The sequence below is a fragment of the Myotis daubentonii genome, chromosome 3 (assembly GCF_963259705.1).
Source record: "Myotis daubentonii chromosome 3, mMyoDau2.1, whole genome shotgun sequence".
NCBI lineage: Eukaryota > Metazoa > Chordata > Mammalia > Chiroptera > Vespertilionidae > Myotis > Myotis daubentonii.
In genome coordinates this window covers 67,423,698-67,450,259 of record NC_081842.1, presented here as the reverse complement: position 1 = coordinate 67,450,259, position 26,562 = coordinate 67,423,698, and the positions used below count along the sequence as shown (strand labels likewise).

The following is a 26,562-nucleotide window of genomic DNA, read 5'->3' as shown; positions in this document are numbered from 1 at the left end:
AGACTGCCTTTCCCTACTGGAGGGCAGGGGCATGACCCTCTCTCCCACGGAGCCTGTTGAATGGGCCGATGGCCATGTCAGTCCTGCCCTGAGGGCTCTTCCTGCCCAGCAGGTCTTCTCTCAGCTCAGCAGGTGACCAGGGGACTACCACCCTCTTCCTTCCCTGTCTTTCCTGCTCCAGGCACAACCCTGAGGCCATGGCCCGATGACAGGCTGGACACTGCCACACCTCCCGTGCCACCCTCCAGACCAAGAAGCCCCGACCAGATACTGAGGGGGCACCCAGGGCTCCCGAGGCCTCCAACGTCGGTGCAGCCAGCTTCCCCGCAGTGCCCTGGAGAGAAAGGGCCGGTGGCGCCCGCCGAGGCACCCGTCATCCTCAGCTCACCCAGGACCTCCAAGACTGACTCTTACGAGCTCGTGTGGCGGCCTCGGCATGAGGGTGGCAGCCGGGCACCGATCCTCTACTATGAGGTGAAACACCGCAAGGTACGGTGCCTGGCATTGTGCCCACCTCCTCTCAGGCTGGGCGGGGGTCTCTGTTATCTCCCTCCCCCTGAGCTCCCGCCGCAACCTGGACAGCCAACCCCACTACTGGGCACGACCTCCCGTCTCCTCCAGGGGACTTTCCTACCACCTCCAGGAAGAGGGTGGTGCTGGGCATTTGGGACCCTACGAGGCCCCGGAAAAAGCCATGCCTTTGCCTCCGGGTCTGGGCTCTACGCACAGGCTTCCCGGAAGCTACCACCGCCAGCTTCTGGTCCCTGAGGGAGCGAACAGTCTCCCTGTTAACCATCCCCGGCCCTCCCCTCCTCGCTCTGCCATTTGTTGTTGATGTTGTTCTGTTTCTGAACCAAGCTAAGCTCCGCTGGGTGCGTACCTGCAGGAACCCGGGCCTGGTGAGCAAGCTCTAAGCCAGGAAAACAAACATTTGTGAACAGTATTTCTCTGAGGCCTGCAAAGCGCCCTCAGTTCTCAGGCTCGTGGCTCGGGTTTGACAGGCAGGCGTTTGAGCTGGAAGCACATCGAGTTGCTCAGACCTTGACAGAGGGGAGTCTGTCCCCTGGTGTTTGGGGTGCTGTCAGGAAGGACTCCGGCGCTGACGGGGTACGGGACGGAGCCTTCCAGCCCGCCGTCCTGCACACTGTGTCCTGGGAAGCAGAAAGGGTCCCTGAGCTGTCACCCTCACTCAGGGCTGCGTTCTCACTTGCTCCGACCCTGCCGCTCCCTGCAGGGGGATGTCCTTGCAGTCCGTTTCCGATCGCCCCCGTGCATGCTACCTTCTCTCTAAGGTCATTAGACAGTAGGCAGTTATTGTTTTCAAATGGATTTTAAAAAAATCTTACGCGTTCTAATGCTAGACTTTCTTATGCATTCATATTTTTTTGCTCGTGAAAGTGCTGTGTGCACTTGGAAGAAGAATTTGGATAATATATGAACGTGGAACTAAAAGAGTTTATCAACTCTTCTTCCCCCTCTAAAAACGAAAGCCAGCCCTGCGGCGAGGAAGGTCTGGCTGTGCAGGAGCCGTTTCCCCCACTGGACACGCGGCCCCTCTGCGCCTGTCCCCCCAATGTGCTCAGGACAAGTCCACAGAGCCTCTGAGGGGGTCAGAAAGACACCTCGGGCAAAGCTGCCTCCCAGCTGGGGGCCAAGGCTGGCAGGTCCTTATTGGTGCTCGGCCTGCTGGCCGCCTTCTTGCCAGCCAGCAAAGGGGTGAATACATTTGTAACAAACAGCAGCATTGTTCAGCCCAGGTTACGGGGCAGGGCTGGTCCTCATCCTTGTTTCTCTGTGTAACTGGACACCTCCACCTCGGAGCTGTAGACAAAGATCAGGGCAGGCCAAACGCTCATGGTCCCCAGGAGATGGCAACCAGCATGAGAGCAAGAATAATATTTTTCAGGCCAAGAGGTGGCCACCAAATTGCCTCGCCAGAGGGCTGGCTGGCAAAAGCCAGGCATGGCGATCCGGAAATGCCAGGCTGGGGTGGCACCCAGCCTCTCGGTGTGTGTGACAGTGACTAATTACCGTTCCATTTCTTATTTTCATTTCTGGTCCCAGTGGCAGTGTGAGGCCAGGCCTGAGAAGTAAGCAGACACTGCCCACTGGGCCTTGCTTCTATAGAGCCAGCCTGTGGGGCACTTGGAGCTGTTAGGTGGGCACGGCCGCGGCAGAAATGATGTCCCAGAAGCAGTTCCTTTCTTCTGGGACTAACGTCCTCAAGATCCTCACATCAGAAAGAATTTGGACATAAAAAAATATCAGCATTTGGGTTGTTTCTTCAGCCCCCTTCTCTTGCTGGAGCCTGCGAGCCCTTCAGTGCTTTCTCCCCTTTTCACACGGGGGAGTGGCTTCATTTCCTGGTGCATCTGCAGATCCTGGCTACTGTGTTTGGGTTTCCAGCACCGCCGGGGATTCTCAGTTTGTAAAATCTTCTCCCCCTGGAACAAATCCTGGAAGCCTGACATTAACGAGCCCGGGCCCTGCCTGGCCCGTGAATAGCAGGGCTTGTTCTACTTTGGAATATTCTTCTTGGGACTCAGAGCTTTCCTGGCAGCTGTTTAGTTCCTTCAGCAAACCACACCTCAGGCTCCAGCAGGCTCTCTGAGACGTGCACGCCCGCAGTTAGGTCTGTCCAGGAAGGTAGGGTGGCTGAGAGCAAGCAGCCTGGCCTCTGAGCATCGCCCTGAGCCTGAAGCACCTATGTCGTTTTTTCTTTAAAGAGCTGGGAATGTGACGCCATTACTATTCATCCATAATCCTGACAACTCAGCCACACGTTTTAAGTTCTAAGCAAGGACTGAGGGCAGGAGTAGAAAAAGGAGGTTTGAGATGGCAGAAACCTCACAGAGCGGAGGGTGTGGGGCCGTAGGGAGAAGGGCCAGGCATTTGTTGGGAACCTGCTGTCCACCCAGTTCAAAGCTTTACACTTTACACAAATCACCAAATTTAATCTTCAGAATCACCTGAGAGACCTCATTTGCTTCATTTTACAAATGAAAAGGCTTGGGATGAGAGAGGTTAGAGAACTTGCTTATGTTACACAGATAGTAAGAGAGACAACCAGGATAGAACCCAAGATTTTCTGACTCCCAGATTGTTTTTCTTTCTAAAGAGGTTAAGATTGTGAGCATGCACTCACTGGGGCTGTGGCCTTTGGCAAATTACTCATCTCTCTCAGGCTGTTGTCATGAAAGCACTGTATAGCATATATAAAGTGCTCCATGCCTAGCACCTGGTAAATGCTCAGCAAATGCAGCCATTCTACTGGCACTGCTACTTTTACCATCATCCCCATCTTATCTATTCTAATAATATAGGAATGTGCAAATTGGCTGGGACACCACCACGTAACAACCAATCAGGACAGGGGCGGGGCCGCAGCAGAGAGCTCTCAGCACACCTGCACCAGGGGTCCGAAGGGCGTGGAGAGGAAGGGAGAGCAGATAGGCAGTTAGGGGGATCAGGCCAGGAGGGGGGAGCAGATAGGCAGTTAGGGGGATCAGGCCAGGAGGGGGGAGCAGATAGGCAGTTAGGGAGATCAGGCCAGCAGGGGAGCAGTTAATGGCATCAGGCAGGCAGGCCGGCAGGCAGGTGAGTGGTTAGGAGCCAGTGGTTCCGGATTGCGAGAGGGATCCTGGATTGGAGAGGGTGCAGGCCGGGCTGAGGGACCCCTCCCCCTCCAGCCTGCATGAATTTCGTGCACCAGGCTTCTAGTTAGAATATAAACTGTTTGCTTTAAATAGAGCAAAGAGGAAGAAAGTAAAGTGAGTTTTTCAGAAAAAGAGAGGTCTTCGGAGAAATTCCCAGCAATCTCAGTGAGGCCTTTTGACCCTCCCCACTGGGTTTTCTTTGATGGGATCGTTAGATGAGAGAGGAGGGAGCCTGACTATACTGTCCTAGAGCCAGAAGGCCCAGTCGTACTGCACTCTGCTGCACCACCGCTCCCCCAACCTGCCTTGTTCTCCTCCCACCCACCCCTCCTGCCCTCTCGGCTCAGGTCTGCTTTTCTTGCAAACCACAGCCACCAAGAGCTCCCGGCCAGAGGCCGGTCCTTATGACCAGCCACCTTCCCCAGCAGGTCACAAACACCTCTGATGATTGGACCATCTCTGGCATCCCAGCCAACCAGCACCGCCTGACCCTCACCAGACTGGACCCCGGGAGCTTATATGAAGTGGAGATGGCAGCTTACAACTGTGCAGGCGAAGGCCAGACAGCCATGGTCACCTTCCGAACGGGTGAGGGTCAGTCGTTGCCCCAGCTTGGGGTTCCCATGGGCCTGAGAAAATCCTCCCAGGCTCAGGTGAGACCACCGTCCCCTTGTCCCACTACTCACCACCCTTCCAGTGCCTGCCTCCTGTGGTTTGTGTGCCCAGACTAAGGCCCCACCTCTCAGCAGGATGCCACCAGCCAGCCTCTCTGGCACCCCTCAGGCAGAGCGGAGATCAGACCCCACTTCCGTTGCCCTGCATGACTTGCACCTCCTCGTCTGACCCCCTGGCAGAAAGCACTCTGTGGAGAGGGAGACCTAATACCGCGTGCTCCCTCCCTGGCTGAGCCCAACCCGTTTCTACCCAGGACGGCGGCCCAAACCTGAAATCATGGCCAGCAAGGAGCAGCAGATCCAGAGAGATGACCCTGGAGCCAGCCCCCAGAGCAGCAGCCAGCCAGACCACGGCCGCCTCTCCCGTAAGCCCCCAGCAATCCCCCGGGGTAGAAATGATGCGTGCTCATAACCAGAACCCGGTCCACAGCCTCGGGCTCACTGCTGAAGGACGAATGGGCTCTTGGTTCTTCCTGGTGTCTCCCCACAGTGAAGAAGTACAGATTGAAGCTTTTCAGATAAAACCCTGGAGTCCAGTACTGGGGTTGTTGACCCTGTGGGTGAAGAGGCAGTGGAGGGGAGAGCAGGTGGCCATTGGCGCCTCCACACTCTGACCTGGCAGAAGTATGGCTTTCGGGAGTCTTAGCCCATGGGCTCCTCCTTGGAGAAGGCCACCTAGGTGACCCATCCAAGGTGACCCCAGGACGACCCAGTGCAACCACCAGGGAGGGGGGGCGGTTTGGGGAGGAACGGGTTCCTATCAGGAAGAGGCCAAGTCAGGTTGCAACGCAACCATCTTCTCACCGTGTCTTTCTCCTCCTTCCTCCCTCATGAATGGTTTCCCTCAGCCCCAGAAGCTCCAGACAGGCCCACCATCTCCATGGCCTCAGAGACATCAGTGTTTGTGACCTGGATCCCACGTGGGAATGGTGGGTTCCCGATCCAGTCCTTCCGTGTGGAATACAAGAAGCTGAAGAAAGTGGGGGACTGGATGCTAGCCACCAGCGCCATCCCTCCGTCCAGGCTCTCAGTGGAGATCACAGGCCTAGAGAAAGGTAGGGGCCTGGCCACTGACCTCCTCTTCCCGTCCCCACTCCCCTCCCCTCCCCCGCACTGCCCCCTGGCCACCAAGAGGAGAACGGGAGCTGTGAGGGTTCTCACTGCTCATCCTCCACCCACCTCTAGGCTCCCATGGATGCTCTGTGGTGCCTCAGTTCCACAAGCCCTCTCTCTCCCTTTCTGATGAGGGTGGGAAGTCTCCTGAGTCCTTTGGGGTTTGCTTTTGGGGAAGGTCTGCCCAGAAGACACCCCCCGCCAGGTCCAGGGCCTGAATGATCTGTGAGCAAGTCGGAAGGTGTTGCCCAGCTCCTGGGAGGGATCAGTGAGTGTCTCTCTCACCAGGCACCTCCTACAAGTTCCGAGTCCGGGCTCTGAACATGCTGGGGGAGAGCGAGCCCAGTGCCCCCTCCCAGCCGTACGTGGTGTCGGGCTATAGCGGCCGTCTCTATGAGCGGCCCGTGGCGGGCCCGTACATCACCTTCACCGACGCTGTCAATGAGACCACCATCATGCTCAAGTGGATGGTACGTGGCCTTGCATAGCCTGCATGGGGAGGCGGGCGGAGCTCATGTTGGGCGAGAGGGAACCACTTGTCTTCCCCAGCCTTTCCCCTAAGCGACCTCCCTTAAGTGTGTCTATCCATCCATCATCATCCCCACCCAGGCAGGCTCAGAGGGGACTTAACTCTTTGGGGAAATGTCCATTTTTTTCTTGTCTCCAAAGGCTGGGGGATCTCTGGGCTGAATACAGCATTCTCCAGAGAGCTTTGGGGATGTCATCAGAAATGTCTGCCAGGGTCCCCCCGTGAATTTTGAACTCTAGGCCGGGGGAAATTCCCGTCCCCCATGGCCGCACCTGGTGATCTCTCTGTTCCACTGTCAACGTGTTTCTTCTCCTTTCCCTAAGTATATCCCAGCAAGTAACAACAACACCCCCATCCATGGCTTCTACATCTATTACCGGCCCACGGACAGTGACAACGACAGTGACTACAAGAAGGACATGGTGGAAGGTGAGAAACGCTTTCGTGTGATTTGGTTTCCTCTGTTGGCACGGGGGGTCTCGGTGTTGGTGAAGGTGTAAAGCCTGGGCTGCTGTGACACACAGCATCTGTGCCCCATATCGTCATCTCTTTCATGACTCACTTGGGGTCATCGAGTTCATAAACCCGCACGGTTCCTTCCCATGGTGATGGGACAACAGGTGATGGGGCCGTTCATGGCAGCCGCCCCAGCACCCAGCCCTGAGTCTGACTGCCCGTGGAGACCAGGCAAACTAGATCCACGTCCCCATGTATGACTGAGTCTCTCCTCCAGGGGATAGGTATTGGCACTCCATCAACCACCTGCAGCCGGAGACCTCCTATGACATTAAGATGCAGTGCTTTAATGAGGGCGGCGAGAGTGAGTTCAGCAACGTGATGATCTGTGAAACCAAAGGTGAGGTCTGTGGGTTCTGTGTCTGTCTCTGTTCTGTGTGCTTTGCTGGGTGTCTCTTGCCCAGGAAGACTCTTTTTCCAGGTACCCCTAAACTTTGTCATTCTTAACCTTTCATTTGCTTGCGCCTCATATTAAGTACAGATGGCTTGCTACATGACAGCCACAAAGAACTTGGGAACTCACTCCTACATGAGCTCATGGAGTGGAACCCGTTCTTAGGTTGGAAACTTTCTATAAGCACTTTATTCCTATGATAACATTTGATGCTAACACTGGTTTATTTACTTAATTAACGCCAACCCCATGAGACAGAAAAGGAAATGGTATACCTTGACCAAGGCCAAGCGGCCACTTAGTGGTAGAGCACACTTTGGGCCAAGTTTGTCCAATTACAAGCCCAGTCTCTTTCTCGGCATTAAAACATGTTAAACATATTCACATAATAATTCATTTTCACGTCGGTCAAGTGGATAGATACTGTCTCCTTTTTGCAAACACTGAAAGTGTATAAAGCAGGTGTATTGCAAAGAACAAACTCAGGAGATCGCCAAGGAATAGAGACGAGAAAACCCATTTTCCTTCATTGGCAACATCTCTCTCCAGCTGTGCCCTGCTTCCCATCACTTGGCCAGCAAATACAGAGCACCTGCTGTGTGCACTGCCTGCCCTCTTCCATCATGTTCAGTGCAGTGAGGGGCAGATCCACCCAGGACCAGAGGTCCTGTATCAGAGTGCCCAGGGCAAAAAGCAGAGCCCTCACACGGGTTACACGCTGGCCTTTGGAAAGGAGATTTGTTTGCTGAGGGGTCACTGTTGACTGTGCAGGAACGGGCTGAGGGGAGAGAGCAGGGTGCGGAGCACAGGTAAAGAGAAGGATGGGTTTGGGTCTGTTTTCTGAGGAAGTGTCATTAGGTTGAAATCATGGGAACAGATGAGGGTGCACAGAGAGTGCTGACCGACAGGGACCAGGAACACCTCCCAGTGTCTGAGGAGAAGCTGGAAAGGAGAGAGCAGGAGGAGAGAGAGGAGCAGCAGCAGCCAGAGGCCGGGGTATAGCAGAAGGCTGCAGTATCAGAAAGGCCAGGGGACGGCTGAGAAGAGGGTTGACAATGTCAGATGCACCTTGATAGCAAACCCTGAGGAGCTCACCATCCTACCTTGTTACCTCGGGATCAGCGTTTCCCAGATCCTGTCTGCCCCAGGGATCCCACCCAACACACCTATCCTGCTCTGCGGCTCGGGCTCATGCCTAGTCCTCCGCACCCCTTAACCTGCCAGGAAGAGCAAGTCCGTGGGTGAATGCCTCCTTTCCCGGTTCTCCTGCTGGTTTCCTGCATTTGTTATACTTTCTTCCTGAAGTTCCCCAGCTCCTCTTTCTGGAAATCCCCACACCCTGCTGCCCAGCGCACCCAGCCTGGCTCGGGGCTTGGCTCACAACCCTCTGACTGTGTTTTGAAATACAAGGTCCAGTTCTCAGTAATCCCAAGTTTCACGTTAGATGCCAAGGTCCTGCTGAGCTGGGACACCACGCTCACCCAATAAAGGGTTTCGAGGCCCCATTTCCCACACCCATGGAATCGGGATGTTTGTTGTGAACGAAATGTCAGAGAAATCGATGCTGATGAGAGTTTTGTTCACAATTACAGCTCGGAAGTCTGGTCATCCTGGCGGACTCCCGCCCCCAACTCTGGCTCCACCTCAGCCGCCACCCCCTGAAACCATGGAGCGGCCGGTGGGCACGGGGGCCATGGTGGCACGCTCCAGCGACCTGCCCTACCTGATTGTGGGGGTCGTCCTGGGCTCCATCGTCCTCATCATCGTCGCCTTCATCCCCTTCTGCTTGTGGAGGGCCTGGTCCAAGCAGAGTGAGTGAGCGGCCTTCCCCCACACCAGGGGAGGAGCCTAGGGAGGGAGGGAGCCCCCCCCCCCGCCCTCCAAGGAGGCCTCTCCCCAGGGCAGGGTCAGAGGTGCCTGCTTCCCATTCACTGGGGCGCAAGCTCCTGGGTCCCCAGAGGGCTTAGGGAGAGTCACAGAACACCCCAGGACTAAGTCCCTCCTCTCAGCTCTCGGACCTGGCAGGCGGAGGAGAGTGTGAAGGGGGGAGTTGGCCCTTCTGCATCTCGGGAGCTCAGGACTCATCTGGCTCCAACCCCTTTTCACACCCGAAGCTGCTGCTCTGACTGTGCTCACACTTACCCACCTCTCCCCGCCAAACGTTTCCTGCCTCTGCTCTGGGTCCAGGGCTGCCCTGCACTCCCCGCTTCCTACAACACATGGTCCATCTTGCCTCCCCTAACTATTGCTCCTTGTGCTCGCTCACCTCCTCCTCCTCCTGAACACTTGTCCCTGTATCTCCTCACCCTCATCGCCACTGCAAAGGAAGTCGCTGTTAGGGAGACATGAGTAGCGTGAAGAAGTTTGCGAGGGAGAATATTCTCGTCTCTAGGGCGGTGCCAGCTCCCTGCCTCCCTGATCTGACCCTGTGCTCAGGAGTTTTCTGGGGTTCACGTGGCCTCAGCAGACCTCTGTCCTTCTTCCTTCCAGAACATACAACAGACCTGGGTTTTCCTCGAAGTACCTTGCTGTCCTCCTCCTGCCAGTACACTATGGTGCCGCTGGGAGGACCTCCCAGCCACCGAGCCCACGGGCAGCCCTACCTCAGCGGCACCAACGGACGGGCCTGTGCCAATGGGGGGCATGTGGGCCGGGGCTGCCCTGCGCCTGCCATGGCCCACCCAGGCGTGAAGCCTCCGCTGCACTGTCCCGGGGCACGGCCGCAGGTAACACATCCTGGGTGCGGGCGAGCGGGTGCGGCCGCCCTGGAGAGGGGGCTGGGCGCCCCCTGAGGCTGCCTCCCTGCCGGCCTCCAGTCCTGGACTGCGGGCCAGGCTTCCTTGGTCAGGAGCAGCTCATCCTGCTAGAGGACGCACGGGGACGTGTCCTGGACGCCAACATGACCCTGCCATTCCCCTTCCCTTTGAGCAGCAGGACGACACCAACCACCTCCGGAGGCAGGCCGCTCCTGGCGATGGGCATGCCGCCCACAGTGCCCCGCCTCCCAGGTAACAGGCCCTCCCACCCCTGCATCTGTCTCCATTCCCAGAGCTCCCTCTCCCTTTAGGCCCTCAGGTTCAGCACCAGCCACTGAGAGGCGGGGCCAGCTTCGCAGAATTCCTCATGCTCCTCATTTCTTCTAGACTAAGGGGTCCCCGCATCTGACAGCCTGCTCCACTGCCCACCCCCCGCCCCCCACGAGGGGTAGTGTTTGCAGTTATGAAGCCCTTTCTGCTCTGGAGCACGGGTCAGCCGCTCAGAATCTGCCCCCCACCTGGCAGGCTGCGGAGCCAGGCACTGCTGGCTTTGCCCAGACACCCCTGACCCCACATTTTCTAATACACTTAGGACTTGCATGGAATACAATGGAGAGAGGCCAGAATTACCCGTGGAAATGGTGTGGCACCTCTCGATGTTCATAAGGGAGCCGTCCCTGCCCGTCTGGGCTCTTTCCCCTCTAGTGTTCTTGACAGGGAAGCCCTGGGCGGTGGGGGCGTGGACCCACCCTGCCCACACCTCACTCCCATTTGGTCTCGTGCATGCAGGGGAGCCAAGGCCAACCCAGACGAGGCCTCTTTCCTGTACACACTGCCTGGCGCCTCAACGCACCAGCGGCTGCAGACCCACCAGGACCGCCACCCCCTCCAGCAGCAGCCTGCTCCAGCCAGCCAGCCCGGGATGAGGCGAGGACCCCAGAATCTGGGGCTGGAAGCGACATGGGACCCTCTTTTTCACCCAGGTTTGTGCCGGGGGCAGAGCGGGAAATTAAAGAGGCTGGAGGTAGCATGAGGTAGGAACCCACAACCCAGGAGTGATTTGGAGGAGGGGGGCGCTGGGGAGAAGTCGTTGAAGGTGGTGCTTGGTAGGGAGCTGTCCGCGGCTTTAATCAGGAGAGACGGGGAAGGACAGGGGCTGGCCACCACCCCTTCTGCCCGAAGGCCTAGCTGATGTGCAGGGGCCTACCGGTCGGGTCCTTCTCCACCATCACAAGCCTCGTCCTCACAGGCTGAGGAAAAGGACACCATCCCATTTCAGAGAAAGACATTTTCTGGTCTCTGCATTAAGGCCATTCACAAATTCCTACTGCCTCTCATAAGAGGCGCTCTCTAATCATGCCAAAATACCTTGTTTTGTTGGGTCTTGTCTCTTAATTAAGGACTAAGGTTACATCAATCATTAGGAAGCCAAGTTCTCACAACCATCGGAACTCTCTGTGCTTCCACAGAACTTTTCTCCGTGGGACTCAGTGCACACTAGCCCATCCCTCTGTCTTCCCTGGGCCAGTGCCTTGGAAATCAGTGGATTCTTGGGTGGGTGCCGGATGCTGCAGAGGCTTGGGTCATGTTTCTTAGCCTCCGTGGTGTGGCTGTAGGTCCACGTGCAGACCCTCAACCCTGCCTCTGGGAGATGGAATTCACCTCCTAGAGCCAGGCCCGGCGCCTCTGACACTGGATGGGCTCCCCTGGGGGAATGGACTGTGTGTGGGGTGATCAAGACCAGAAATCGCCTTGTCATGGCTGTAGGTTTCTCTCTCCTTTTGGACGAGTGTGACCAGTGTCTCTGAGTGCCTCTTCCTGGACAGTCAGGATGTTAATGTTCCCATTCTCTCTCCCCGCAGGCCCCCCGTGCTGCTTGGGCCTGGCACCGGTTGAGGAAGTGGACAGTCCTGACACTTGCCAAATGGGTGGAGGAGAGTGGTGCCCCCAGCACCCCACGGGGACTCACGGAGGACAGGAGCCCGGGAGGCAGCTCTCCCCCAGCCCACCAGTGCACATATCTTTTGAAACACCACCCCCCATCATTTAGGCAGAAGCCAGTATTCCAGAAAGACTATTATCGTTTTTAAAGAGACAGAGGAAATTGGTATTTATTTTTCTATAATAGCCATATTTATATATTTATGCACTTGTAAATAAATGTATATGTGTTGTTATAATTCTGGAAAGACATAGGGACTCCTACCCATGGAGGTATGAGAGGTTAAACAAAAAAGCCACCACATACCAGGAGCAAACCAGGAAAGAGGAGCACGGACTGGCCAGCACCCAGACCGAGGAGGCGGCTCAGAACCTCTGCCCGGCCCGGGAGGCTGCAGAGGCCCAGAGAGCAGCCGCCCGAGGGAAGACTCCCGCCCACTGTGCGTGAGGAGCGCGCGGGTAACGCAGAGGCCAGGGGCGCACAGGCTGCAGACACCTGTGAAGACGGCCAGCTCTGGTGCTACAGGCAAGGTCTCCAGAAGACGCCCGTGAGAACAGACTCAGATGTGTATAGTACTATAAGCATTAACAGACCTTCCAGAATCAATAATCCGCGGCAACATCGCTCTGTAAAAACAAACACTGTAACTTCTAAATAAATGTTTAGTCTTCCCTGTAACCTTCAGCTTAGTCATGCGTGAGTCAGCGTTTTCCTTAGATGTTAGGATTCAGTCTTTGAGTATCTGAAGAGAATACCCACTTGGGATGTTTTCAGATCAAGAGATGAGATCTGGAAAAGATAGATGTCTCTAATGTTTTTGTCTGTAAATACGGAATGCCGGTTGTGCTTTTATTAACGTGGGATGCATTAGTAACTGCTGAGTCCAAGAGGGAGACAGTGTACAGGAGGCAAGGAGAAGCAGAGTCAGTTCTCCTGACTGCACTGAAGGTAAAACTCGGGTCAGGTCAAGGAATGAAACTAATCATTTCTGTAGAGGTCTGTGTGTGCTGAAGACCAAGTATTTAAGAGCTACGCTACACAGGTGGTGCCTGATACATTCACTTCCCTTCTTTCCAAAGATACACCAACACTGCCAGGGGAGCTGACTCCCCACTTGTTTAAAACCCACATTTACTTACTGCTTGCTGCCCATCCATAGGATCCCTATACCCAGGACTAGATGGAGGCTGAAGCTTGCAAGGCCTCTTCTCAATCTCAGTAGAGTTGAGTTACAGATGAAATGCCTCTTGAGACACACAATCTCATGAAGAGGCATCTGGCCGAACCCTGGCTTCTCACTCCTGTCATGAATTTGATGAGCAAGATGGTAGGAAAGCCCCAGGACTGATGGCAGTCTAGGACAAGTGCTCCCTCTGCTGGCCAAAAGCAGTAGCGTGCCAGCTGGTAGATTGTTACCCCCTTTTTCCAGCCAAAGCTAAATTGGAAAAACTCTTCAAGATGCAACATGACTTTCAGAAAAGTAGAATTTAAAAAAAAAAAATTTAAGAGAGAAAGTGAAGGACTATAAGCAACATGCAAATGATAGGCAAGGAGAAGTCGAACAGGTAAGAGAAATAAGATGTGACTTCAGACACAACCTGGGTGAGGGCTAATGCTCTCAATCTTCATTTAGCTAATCCTTGGGGCCCTCAAATCCAGGCTGCCACTCACCTTCTAGCCCACTGGCTTTAAACAGCAACAGGAAATGGACCAGCTAACACTCTCAGTGCTAGCTTTTCTTGCCAATGGCTAAAAATTCAGATAAAACACACAAACACAAGTTTCCTAAAACGGGACATATGAAAGATGCTTTCTTAGTATGAGACACAGCCTTCTGAGACTGCACATTCAATCCAGTTGGTTCCAAACAAATGTGAAACGGCTCAGCTCAATAACAGATTTGGGGCATTACCTGGCTGGATCTCGTTTTAGACTTTTAGGTCCATTCACTTCAAAATAACAGACTGTCGCAGGAGACAATTTCTGGGGAAATTTATGTCAGAAATCTTGGGTGGATTTGAGACAAAAAAAAAAAAAAAAGTAAAAGGCACAGGGGCTTCATCTGTTCTCCGGTGGGAACTTAATGGGTGGGAGGATAATGCCGCCTTTCTTACGCAAAAGAGCAATCTCTTGCTTTAAGGCCAAAATCCTTTCCTCCTGGAGTTGGATCAGGTGAGTGACCTTCTCTCTTGCCACAATATCTGCTCTCCGAGGGCCCTGGAAGGCATTGCCCTGTTGAAAGAAAGCATCTCCTTACTTGAAGCATCATGTTGGATGAGAAAACGTCTGTTCTTATATGTTCTTATATGGGAGTGCCTGCCTTAATCCATTTAAACAGCCATTGCTCCTTCTTTTAAGGGGCTTGCATTCATCCACTGAAATCCCACCCTTAGAAATGTGTTCCTTTGCACTAACAAACAACTCTTAAAATGCAAATATCCTTTAGATGGGTAAGCCGCCATTTATACCTTGGAGGGCTTATCACTGGAATCATAAAAGACAAGGTGCCTCCTTTTTCTATACAGCTCATCATCATATTTTATTTTCTGAAAAGAACATCATCTTTATGTCCTGCCCTAGCCAGTTTGGCTCAATGGATAGAGCATTGCCCTGCAGACTGAAGGATCCTGGGTTCAATTCCAGTCAAGGGCACTTAACCTCGGTTGCAGGCTCGATTCCTGGCCCTGGTCAGGGCAAGTGTGGGAGGCAACCAATCAATGTGTTTCTCTCACATGGATGTGTCTCTCTCACATTCATGTTTCTCTCTCCCCACACCTCCCTTCCACTCTCTAAAAACCAATGGAAAAATATCCTCGGGTGAGGATTAACAACAACCAAAAATCATCTGTATGTCCTTATCTGATTTCAGCCCCTGTCCAGCCAACTCCTGCTCATGCTCCAGACCTCACTTTCAGGGAGGCCTTCTTTGCGCCATGGACTAGACTAGGGTCTTCTGCTCTGTGTTCTATCAAAACAGCCACCCTGTGTCATTGGAATCAGCAGAGTGCACCATTTAAAATGTATGACATTTGACCACTTTTTAACCTAAAGAAAGTGGCAATTTGTTATGGTTCAACCTAAATGTTTGATATATTTCTTGCGAGATCCTGGATCTTACCACTGTACCCAGCACCTACCCTAGAACTTGTTACCTAAGTAGATGCTCAATAAAATTTGAACATAAGCTAAAGGGCAGGACATTACCACCCAGCTAGTCTGCACTCTCTGCCAGGTGCTTCATTTAATCCTCACAACTGTGAATTCGATGGTGGTGGTCTAGTTTTACAGAAACTGGGACAGAGATGCATGAACTGGCCCAAGCGATTATATTATTAAGGACCAGAAGCAGGGTTACAACCAGGTTACCTGAAGCCAAAGGCCCATGATTTGTCCATTACCCTCACTTACGATGGCAGACCTTCCTAGCAAATAGGGGTTATCATTACCCAATAGCTCCTCTCTTGCCTGCCTTCACTGTAGAGGCTGTGAAAGCTAAACACTGACATCACCCAGTTTCTCCTCCAGCTAGGGTTGGCTGAGTGAATATAAGCAGAAAACTGGTGCTTCCTTATGAAGGCACAGAAGTGGCTGGCATGTGGATGTGAAACATGGACCTGACGCAGCTGTTTTGTGACTCTGAGGAGAACTTCAAAGAATCAGAGAGAATCACAGACATGCTGGCCCCTGATATAACAGATCCACTAAATCAAACCCCTTAAGTCGTCTCTAGACTTCTCGTTCAGTGAACAAAAAAAGATGAGCCCTATTTGTTTAAGCTACTTTCAATGGGGCTTTTGGTTACCGGCAGCTAAATGCTTGTACCAACTCACCAGTCATTCCAGGCATCATCTTAAAGGCACCTTAATTTTCCCTCATTCTCCTCACCATATCCAAAAAGTTTTTGACTAATCTTACTTGGGAATTTCTTTTGACACTAGCTAGCTTCTCACCATCTACATCCCAATGCATTCCTCGACTGTCGTAAGAATAAGAACAACCGAGTCAGCTTTGGAGGAAGACAGACCTCGTTTTAAAAACTCACTTCCTGTGCATTAGCTCTGAGAGCTGAAGCAAGTTACTCCCTACTCTGAGCTTTAGGAAGTAGTGTTTTGAAGATTAAATGAGATATCCTTTGAAAAGAGACTGCACGTGTCAAGATATACTGTAAAGATACACTCTGTAAAGACATATATGATTAATTTTCCCATCCAACTGATCTACCTCCAAACTCTTCTCAATGTATCTGGACTTGTCAAAGCACTTCAAGTCAACAAATGTTTACTGACTGCTCACTCTGTGATTTTATTTGGGTGTCAACCCTCTCCAGCACTGCCTTGATTCTCCACTCACAAACTCTTTAGTGGATAAAGGGCCCTCGGTATTCTGATTCTAAGCTTCCTCTCAAATCTAATGTCCACTTTTAAGCTTTCCAAATCCTTTTATTCTTTCTCCGTGGAATAACCCATATTCTTTCCTCCTTTTGGACTTGAACTTAGACTAGAGATCTTAAACTCAAGCATGCATCAGAGTCCCCTGGAAGGCTTGTTAATGTGGTTTGATGCCAGGACTCCCCCAGACCCCCAGATTCTGACTCAGTAGATCTGGGTTATTTCTAACAACCTCCCAGGTGATGCTGATGCTTTCCTCAGGGGAAAGCACTCCTGGATGAGGCCACTGCCAGGTGCTTAAAGAAAACCAAGAGAAACAATAGGCAGTTTTGCAAAACCTATTGCAAGGACATGAGCTATAGTTCATTCAGAATAGGTGTTGGGTTCCTGGAGGGCAAGACTTGAAGGATGAATTTCATTAAATAAGTAGTATCCACCACAAATTAAGGAACACAATGTTAGGCTCAGTAAATATTATAAAGAGCCATTTGAAAGCCCTAAGAAGGAACAAGTGCTTTAGTGAGGCAACACGTGAGAGCCCACAAGTCAAGACACTGTCGAATTTCCTCAGTAGATAGGGGAGGTGGAGAGGTTGCCAGTGCTCTCTTGTCTTATCCTTTTTAGGTTAAATGGAAGGAGCAGATATTGGAAATGGATGTTAGGCACCAAATTCGGGTAGTGTATTAGTACTATTTATATCTAAATAGCCTTATCTCTCCAGGGCCATGGCAAACCCCATAGATTAGCATTTCTGTAAGTTCATGGCCCCAAGATGCACACGATGAAGCTAGTTCCTCAGGCTCCCTGTGATGGGGTCAGTGTCACATTGGTGTTCTCAGGGACTGGCCTGAGGCGAGAAGCAGGCTACTAGTAAGATCACGGTTTGCTGAAATGCCAGCACTGAAATTCCCATGAACACTACCGCTACCGAACTTGCCCATGCAACAGAGGGTCTGAAGGAAAGCATACCTGCTGATTCTGGAGCGTGTTCAACCGAGAATCAAGCTTCTTCTTTTCAATACATAGATCATTCATCTGGTGGAGCTTTCTGGTGTGTTCTTTTGTCTTCATCATCAGTTCCCAGCGCACTTGAGCAATCTTTTCCTACCAGGGCAGGAAGATGCAGAATGGGTGACATGAATGAGAGGAAATAGAGAAAAATGAATGTGCAGATTTGATCAAAGCCATCGGGCAAACAAAGTGATGTGCACATAGAAAAATATAACCAGAAGTCAGTATGAAAACGCAGCCAGAAGCAACTGCATGGGGTCTAGTCTGATTACAGAAAAGATAAGAAGACTGTAAGTATGATCAAAGACAAAAGTAGGCAAAATAAGACAGACATCGATATCACTCCATTGTTGAGAAATGAATTAGTATGCAGACTGAGTGCTGGTATTCACTAGTTAAAAGGGAGAATGATAATTTAAGCAGAAAACTTTTAGATGTTGCTCTTTCCCCAGTCTTGGCCCAGGATCCCCCAAGTCCCTGAATGGCCATACATCTGCTAGTGGCTTTCCTTTGTTCTCTTAGTGCTCCAATAAATTATGTTAGATTGCACATATCCTGTCTAGCATTCCCCTCATGAAGACCAATCCTATCACATGAGCACTTCAACCATTTTCTTCTTCACAGCACAGTGGCAAATCTTGGATAAAAAAAGGATAAGACAAGAGAGCACTGGCAACCTCTCCACCTCCCCTATCTACTGAGGAAATTCGACAGTAAACTGAAGAAGTCATAATGACTTGTAGGCCATGAAATTGCCATAAAAGCTCCTGTCTTTGAATGAGGCTGTACCTGGGCACTGCCTCACCTCATGCTCTAGGAATGACATAGGCATGGACATCTTCTAAGGCCCTGCCAGCTAACTAGTCCGCATCTTGTTATAAAATTTGTTACCCAGAGTTTAATAATTTCCAAATTGTAACAGCATGTAAATGCTATATAGAATAACACAATTAGGATCCTCAGAGTATAGCCGTTCAGTTTCTAACACTGTTAGAGCATTTATACATGAACGTTGACCTCAAAATGAAGCCTTTCTGTAATCATGCCATTTTGCCATCATATTTACATGCACACTGGACCCCAAATGCCAGTTCTGGTGCCTTCATTCCAAGGTAGCCTAGTTCCTAAGTGAACGGTAAGGAGGCGGAGATAGGCTTAAGGTCAGAAGCTCCCACTGGGGATCAAGCCCACAACCTGGGCATATGTGCTGACCAGGAATTGAACTGTGACCTCCTGGTGCATAGGTCAATGCTCAACCACTGAGCTATGCCGGCCAGGGCAAAGTTACACTTATACATATTCTTCTCCGGGTTTGCATTTTCTTATTTTAACAGTATAATATATTAATTGGTAGTTTAAATTTTTCTTTCTCAGGACTTTGAATGAAAGCCAATAAGCAAGGACACCAACTGTGCATACACTGTTAAGGCCCTTGGCCTCAGTGGCTTCATTTCCTGGAACAGACTACAAATCATTGGAGCTAAACACAGATATTGCCTCAAAGACAAGATAAAAATCACAGGTCATTGGAGCTGAAAGTGACCATAGAAGCCACTATGTCTAACCCCTCATTTTATAAAGGAGGAACCCGAAACAAAGAAAGGTTGAGGGACTTGCTTGGGACCCAAGATGACTATGGAAAAGCTTAGTCTGAGAGTTAATGCAACACGCCATCCACCACCCACTCTGTAAGGACAAATTCTCTTCATGGGCCCATTTCTATCAAAGAAGAGCTTTGAAACTACTGAAACAAGAGGTTACTATCAATTCAAAATACATATTATTGATAGACTTTTCCCTCCAAAGATGATAACTAAAAGACATAAATGCTTACCACATGTCTAAAACACAGGCCTTAAAAGAGTATTAAAGATCAATAATTTGTTCTGAATAACTTTCAAGGTCTAATTTATTAACAATGTTATTCTGACTATCGAAAACCCAGGTAATCCTTCCCAGCTTTCGTTTTTCTAGATGTCCTTTTTTCCTGATCATAAAAGGAATATATAAAAATCTATATATAAAAGTCTAATATGCTAAGTGTCTGATCGAGTGGTCGACCAAACGCTCAACCAGTCGCTATGACGTGAACTGACCACCAGGGGGCAGATGCTCCAACTGGTAGGTTAGCTTGCTGCTGGGGTCTGGCTGATGCGGATTGGGCAAGATGGGCCAGACACACTCTGGAGCCCTCCCACAGTCCCCTCTTGGCTGGCTGGCCCCAATCGCCCGGACGGGGACTGGGCAAGATGGTCCTGATTGGCTCCAAACGGAACTGGGTGAGATGGGCTGGACCTGCCCTGGAGCTCTCCCGCAGTCCCTCCCTGGTCCCAATGGGCCCTGATTGGGGCTGGGCAAGATGGGCCAGACACACCCTGGAGCCAACCTCCTGTGGTCCCTTCCCAGCCTCTAAAATATTTCTTCTAATTAATTTCCTTTCAATGTGCACAAATTTGTGCACTGGGCCTCTAGTCTATAATAATAAAAGCATAATATGCTAATTAGACCAGACAGCCAAATGACCTTCCAGGCGACCTTCCGGATGAAACTGGGGCTGCAAGGGCCTAGGCAAGCCGCCACGGCTGCGCGGGCCGAGCCCCTTGCACAAATTTCATGCATTGGGCCTCTAGTCTATTATAATAAGCTTGAAAATACAAGAACAAATGAAGAAAATGAAGCAGCCATATCCAACAAAAGTCAAAGATAATATTGGTAATATTTCAGCATATTTTAAAATATATATGTATATATTACTATATAGCTATAATATAAGCTTACATATTAAAATAATATTATATATACAATTTTATATCCTGCATTAGACCATGTGCATCTTCCTACTGAATTAAAATTATTTCCAAGACATAAAAAAAAAAGATCAGAAGTTCTCAGTAGAGGGGCAGGATGGGGAAGTGGGGCTCACAGACCCGCCTTCAGCTATGCAGATGCTTCACAGGAACGGCATACAGCTCTCCAGGACTCCTTGCCTCCACCTAGGCTGAACCGAAGTAGGTCAGGTGCCCTCCGTCCTTACCTCCCACTGCTTTATTTCCCTGGCATTCGTTATCTCCTTTCGAAGTTTCTTGATCCTGAGCTCTTCAAGTGTTGTATTCACAGAAAGGGTCTGAAGAGCTACAAGGTCTATCACGCGGCCAAACTTGCTGATCATCAGATCGCGGACTGTTTCTTCCATTTCTGAAAGAAGACAGTCACTACCAGGCTGTTCAACCGCTCCCATTGTTACCAAGTGAACAATACCAATAACAAGAACATCATCAGGAAGGGCTTTTGTAAGATGGAAAAAGATTTTGTTACCAGTTGATTTTTCCTAACTTCTCAGCTGCTGTTCTCTTCACTTAAAATGCTCATTCCTGCATTATCTGTTCATCTACTTCAAAACCTTGTGTAAGCCCAGCTGGTGGGACTCAGTGGTTGAGGGTCAACCTATGAACCAGGAGGTCCAGGTTCAACAGACTCATCTTCCCCACTGGCTTATGCAACCTGACCTGCCCCTCCTCAGACTGCTAATGGACTCCAACTAGATTATAAACACGTCCATTTGTAAGTCTTTTATTATTGATCGCTATAGTATCAGTGTTAAGAATAGAGCAGGCGTTTAAGAAAAGTTTCCATCTTACTCCAAGTAAACATGAAAGTCTTGTGGTGTTTCACAGGCCCTGCATGGTCTACCCTCCCTGCTGGTGTTAGCTCTCCCACCTCCTTTCTCACACCTCACTCTTGGGTTACTCCTTGGCATCTCAGATATGCCAGGCTCTCTCCCATCTCGGTTCCCACAACCTGGAAGGCTGTTTCCCAAATAGCCACATGGTTCACTCTGTCTAGCCCATTTTCTGAAAGCAAGCAGGAGACCCGTGGGAGACATGTCCAATACGCTCAGTTCCGAAGGTGTAACTAACAGCAGGTCCGGGTCCTCCGGCTGGGAAGAGCCGCATCTTACCAGGCACGTCACCTTTGCAGAGAGCTCTTCCCATCCTCCTAGGGACCTCTCGCTGGCTTTCCCAGTCCTTTTTAGTGTGTTTTTTTAACGACTATATCCAACTGACCTGTAATGTATTTCACTTGTGTTTGTTGTCTTTCCCCAATGTGAGAATGCTGGAACACCTGGGCAAAATCCATCTGCGGGTTCTGAGCGCCTCAAGAAAATGTGATCTTGTAAGGAGACCTTCTCAGTCACAGACCATCCCCAAGTGAAGTCTGAAGGCCCTGGGGTACAATATGATACAGTTCTGTGGTGGTGCAGAAACTGTCTTCAGGTATCATTGTTACGGTTGAGTTGTCACAGGATCAGTGACTAGGCTGCCATTAGGCACACACCAGGGAGGGCTACTTGTTTCTATTCTGTGTGAGGAGGGACACCATCGATGTGTGTAATGCAGTGGCCATGACAACCAGTGATGCAAATGAAAGGGTTAAATTACTTGCCCAGTGTGGCTGGCCTATGGCTGCCCCTTGCCTCCCCTCCAGCTAGCCCAGGGGTGGGCAAACTTTTTGACTCGAGGGCCACATGGGTTCTTAAACTGGACGGGAGGGCCGGAACAAAAGCATGGATGGAGTGTTTGTGTGAACTAATATAAATTCAAAGTAAACATCATTACATAAAAGTGTATGGTCATTTTTTTTTTTTTAGTTTTATTCATTTCAAACCGGCCGGGTCCGGCCCGCGGGCCGTAGTTTGCTCACGGCTGAGCTAGCCCCATCTGAGGGGGTAACCTCTCCCATGGCAATGCGCTACAACATGGACTCTGGTCCTTACCATCCCCCTGTGGAGCCAACCTAATGCCCTTTTGACTCCATCAGACCAACTAATTTCACTGGGGACATCAAGGCTTCTGGAACATGCCACCCACCTTCCCCTTGTCTGTGAGCTGTGCCCTCCTTGGAATGGAGGAAACGTAACCCTTCCAGCGCCATGCCCTAGACCAGTGATGGCAAACCTATGACATGCGTGTTAGAGGTGACACGTGAACTCATTTTTTTGGTTGATTTTTCTTTGTTAAATGGCATTTAAATATATAAAATAAATATCAAAAATATAAGCCTTTGTTTTACTATGGTTGCAAATATCAAAAAATTTCTATATGTGACACGGCACCAGAGTTAAGTTAGGGTTTTTCAAAATGCTGACACGCCAAGCTCAAAAGGTTCACCATCACTGCCCTAGACTCTTCTCTTCTTTCCTGGCGGGGAGGAGGCAACCACATACCAACTGTGGGGTCTCTCATCACTGGTTACAGGAAAGGAACTCACTCTAGTTTCATACTCAGAATTAGAAATCACTCTTTAACCAAATTCACAACTTGCTTTCAGAAAATGGCCTGGAGGTGAGAGAACTAAAAGTCACTGAATAAAACTCCTGCACTGCGGAACTATGTTTTATTTTATTTTAACTAACACTCCAAAAGTGTGATCCTTCATTTCATTTCCTTCACACATTTTCCCAAACTTAGTTTCCCCAAACTGAAAGAAGCTTCCTCACTTTTTATTTGTTTATTCCTTGGTTTGATGAATAGTGCTTCCAAATATAAACAGCATTCATGGGCTACCGAAGCCAAAGGAACGTGAAGCACGTGGGAAACACGAGTACCTCAAGGTTTACACCTGAGAGAACTCTGTGTCTCGAATGAGTGTTATGCAAACATGGAGCACTAACATGGACTTCTTAAACTTTATACTTCAGCCCTCTGGAGGGCAGCGCCTTCCGCACTGTGGGAAGTGGCCTCTATAAACCCAAGCAACCTGGACTAGTTGACCACTATATTCTCCCTTTTTTGGTTTTCTTTTTTCAACTTTTCTTTAAAAAATCTATTTAATTGTAGCAAAACACACATGACAAAAAATGATTTAAAGGATACATTTTAAAATGTACAGTTCTGTGGTATTAAGGTAGATGCTACAGTAATATTATTTTTATTAAAGCTGAAATACTTAATAACTTACACATAGATCCCATATATTGGATATTACCAAAAAAATTTTAAGATAATAATCTTTATACTGCATCTTATTCTATCCAGTTCCAGATGGATTAAAAATGCAAATGTGAAGAACACTACTTAAAGAGAAAACTATAAAAAAATCTTTATGACCTCAAAACAGAAAAGGATTTCTTTTTAAAAAATGTTTTTATTGATTTGAGAAGGGAAGGGAGGTTGAGAGATAGAAACATCAATGAAGAGAGAGAATCATTGATCAGCTGCCTCCTGCACGGCCCCCACAGGGGATTGAGCCCACAACCCGGCATATGCCCTGACTGGGAATTGAACCATGACCTCCTGGTTCATGGGTCAACACTCAACCACTGAGCCACACGTCACCTGGGCAGAAAAGGATTTCTTAAACAATACACACACACACACACACACACACACACACACACACACACAATGCACAAAGCACAAATTAATAGATGAAATGAACTATATTAAGATTTAAAATGTCTATATCCCCAAAAGATACACTAAACACAGACAAAGGCAAGCCACAAGTGAGAAGAGATTTAAAGTGCATTTAATGGACAAATAAAAAATATACAAAGAACTCCCTAAAATTAATAAGAAAATGATGAAAAAAGAAGTTACAGATTGGTAAAGGACATGACAGGCAACTTACAGAAAAGGAAACACAAATAGATGTATGTGAAGTTGTTAAACTTCACCAGAATCAAGGAACTGTGAATAAAAACCACAATGAAAGACAATCTAACATCTACCAGGTTGACAAAAGTATTAAAGCCTGGTTGCATCAAGCACTGATGAGAATACGAAGCCTGGGCAATTGTCACTCACTGCCGGGGGCGGGAGGGGAGCTGAAATGGTAAAACCACTTTGGAGGGCAGTGTGGCAACTTTGCAGAGAGCTGAAAAATACACATCCCTCTGTTACCCAGGGGCCCCATCTGGGATTCACCTACACACACACACACACACACACACGGAGACACACACACACACACACACACACACGGAGACATATACAAGAAGGTTTACTGAAACACTGCCTGTCACCATGAAAAATTAGAAATACCTTAAATATCCACAGGAGACTGAAGAAATAAGTTATTTTACAGCCATACAATGGATTATTATAATAACACAGTGATTTTCAACTGCTTTCATCCCATGGTACACAAACTGATTATTGAACTTCTGCGGCACACCAAAAAAAGTTTTATTTTTTGTCGATCTGACAAAAAAATAGGTATAATTTTGATTCCTTCACATGAGATGGCTATTGTTGTGTTGGCTGTTGTCATTTTTTTATTTGACAACGTAAGAGTGAAGAGGCCAGTGCCCCTGATGAAATAGGGATTGCATGTTTTAGAAATTCTTGCGGCTCACCAGTTGCAAATCGGTGTAATAGCAGTTAAAATGAACAACTGTCGTAGCAATTTGGATAACTCTAAAAAACTGGTTTCATACAGTGAACTGCAAAATTATATGAATAATATAGTATCGCAGTTAAAAAGCATGCAGAGTACTTTCACATAGTGTGTGTGGACACCCGCACATACCTATGTACTCGCCTGGTACTTGATCCTGCGGAAACGGAAAGCAGGAAGGTTTCTCAAGCTTGCTAGTGGTGCGTGGGTTATTATTGTGTTATTCTGCATTTCCTTGTACATAAACCCTTTTATAATTCAGGGAAATCATTTCTTTGATAGAAGGTGTATCGCTTTAAAATAGGACAGTGATCACTGATTGGTAAGAGAGGTAATAAGTAGGAAGATGAGAAGGTGCTTTTGTTTCCTCTTAATTCTTCAGTTACTTACTGTTTTCTTTTAATATATTTTATTGATGTTTCACAGAGAGGAAGGGAGGGGGATAGAGAGTTAGAAACATCGATGTTTGATGAGAGAGAAACATCGATCAGCTGCCTCCTGCACACTTCCCACTGGGGGTGTACCCGTAACCAAGGTACATGCCCTTGACCGGAATCGAACCCGGGACCCTTCAGTCCCCAGGCCAACGCTCTATCCACTGAGCCAAACCAGTCAGGGCGTGTTTTCAAAGTTGGAGACAGTCACTTGAGAGTTCCCTCTTATCAATAAATATTACGTATCAGTCGACATTACCAGATGATGGTGGGCCCAGGTACTCACTGTTTATAGTTTTTGCCATCTCTCTCTTTTCCCGAATAAGCTGCTTCCGTCTCTCCCGCCACTCTTTGTTGAGTTTCTGCTGCTTGGAGTTCTCCTCCTGGAGCTGCACGATGCGGCCTTGGAGCCGGCTCAAGGAGTGGTTAGAAAAGACCAGCGTTCCAGAAAGGTCCGTAGGTATTTCCCCAAATATCACATACTCTATCTGACAAAAACAAAACCAGACAAAAATCAAAGCAAAGACCAAACTAAATGTGCAGTCACAGAGAGCACAGGGCAAGCAGTCCCTTCTGCTCCTTGTTTAGGTCATTGTCGCAGGCTTGGTATTCTCACCACTAAGGAGGGTGACAGCAGGAGGTTGCCCGCGGAGAATAAGCACATTATAATTATCCCTCTGGGGCCGGCAGATCTGCCCACTCAGATCATGGCTAACGTCAACTGCACAACGATGGGACGGATGGACATTTCAGGACTGGCACATTAGGCAAATTGCTACAGACAGCTGACCCAGGTTGCGTCAGGTTACACGGAGCAAATTATACCTGAAACATCGCTGAAGGCAAAAATGACAAAACTGAAACGGTCCTAGTTAGGGCACATCGCGAGAAGGCAGGAAAAGACAATGATGCTGGGAAAATGGAAGGCAGCAGGAAAAGAGAGAAAATATGAGACGGATTGACTCCATAAAGAAAGCCACAGGCACGAGTCTACAGGAGCTGAGCAGGGCTCTGAGGACAGGACACTGCAGACATCCCTCATTCATAGGGTCACCCGGGTCAGAGCCAACTCAACAGCACACAACACAGACGCATGTATACATAAGGCTGATCCTCGGTTTTTCTTCCAAAATACTGCGCTCCCTCTCTTTACCTGACAAAATATAGTATGACGAGTCTTTTCTCTCACTGATATGTATCTCTGTCTTTTAAAATATTATAATTCAAGTGGAGGGTGGAGATGAACACAAAATGGGGAAAAAGAAAATTTTCCTTTTGTCTTGACGTTTGTCATTAATGAGTAGACATTACGTGAAGATCATTCTTGCACTATTACTTCACGTCTATGTAAAGATGGTGTGAAAAGTGATACGTGTGCAAGATCCAAGATTTCACCTGCCAAGCCACTCCACTCCTAAGTCCCAGGCTCACCATTCTCCAGAAATAATTCAACTTCCACAGCTGAACAGCAGGCCGCCGGGAAACGCACGTGCTTTGGTGTGACTGGCGTGTCACTCTACAGGGAGAATTCTCAGCAAAGGACTGCTCTTCTCCCCACCAGTGACCCTTGGGAAAGGCCTGGGTGGGGTGGTTCTGCTCAGACAGAGGGGGACATCCTCTCTGGGCCCCTCACCTGGTGGAGCTTGAGCGGAATCACAACCAGAATTTCATTCAGCTGCTGCTGCTTCTCTCGCTGATAGGCCTCCAGGTCCTCCTCTGCTGCATTCAGATTATTCGCCACAATTTTGACC

The 26,562-nt window shown here is 49.4% G+C and overlaps 2 protein-coding genes across 8 annotated transcripts in view; one reads left to right on the top strand and one right to left on the bottom strand.

Annotated features, from left to right (window-relative positions):
* The window catches only part of BOC (BOC cell adhesion associated, oncogene regulated), a 71,123-nt gene extending 58,865 nt beyond the window's left edge, over positions 1-12,258 (top strand). For 5 of the 7 annotated variants that reach the window (XM_059687831.1, XM_059687828.1, XM_059687829.1 and 2 more), the window contains 12 exons: positions 182-489; positions 4,082-4,250; positions 4,585-4,695; positions 5,179-5,385; positions 5,732-5,913; positions 6,296-6,401; positions 6,706-6,828; positions 8,475-8,693; positions 9,373-9,608; positions 9,814-9,890; positions 10,428-10,621; positions 11,501-12,258. In XM_059687831.1, the coding sequence (XP_059543814.1) occupies positions 182-489; positions 4,082-4,250; positions 4,585-4,695; positions 5,179-5,385; positions 5,732-5,913; positions 6,296-6,401; positions 6,706-6,828; positions 8,475-8,693; positions 9,373-9,608; positions 9,814-9,890; positions 10,428-10,621; positions 11,501-11,688 (2,120 nt within the window). In that variant the 3' untranslated portion in view covers positions 11,689-12,258. The remainder of the gene's footprint in view (positions 1-181; positions 490-4,081; positions 4,251-4,584; positions 4,696-5,178; positions 5,386-5,731; positions 5,914-6,295; positions 6,402-6,705; positions 6,829-8,474; positions 8,694-9,372; positions 9,609-9,813; positions 9,891-10,427; positions 10,622-11,500) is intronic. The other 2 variants (XM_059687832.1, XM_059687834.1) reach the window with 2 other exon arrangements.
* A 1,292-nt stretch (positions 12,259-13,550) lies between these two features.
* CFAP44 (cilia and flagella associated protein 44) overlaps positions 13,551-26,562 on the bottom strand; it is a 114,265-nt gene continuing 101,253 nt past the window's right edge. The window contains exons 30-34 of the mRNA XM_059687827.1: positions 26,445-26,561; positions 25,098-25,299; positions 20,014-20,174; positions 16,938-17,072; positions 13,551-13,812 (exon numbers count right to left, since the gene is read on the bottom strand). Of these exons, the coding sequence (XP_059543810.1) occupies positions 13,639-13,812; positions 16,938-17,072; positions 20,014-20,174; positions 25,098-25,299; positions 26,445-26,561 (789 nt within the window). The 3' untranslated portion in view covers positions 13,551-13,638. The remainder of the gene's footprint in view (positions 13,813-16,937; positions 17,073-20,013; positions 20,175-25,097; positions 25,300-26,444; position 26,562) is intronic.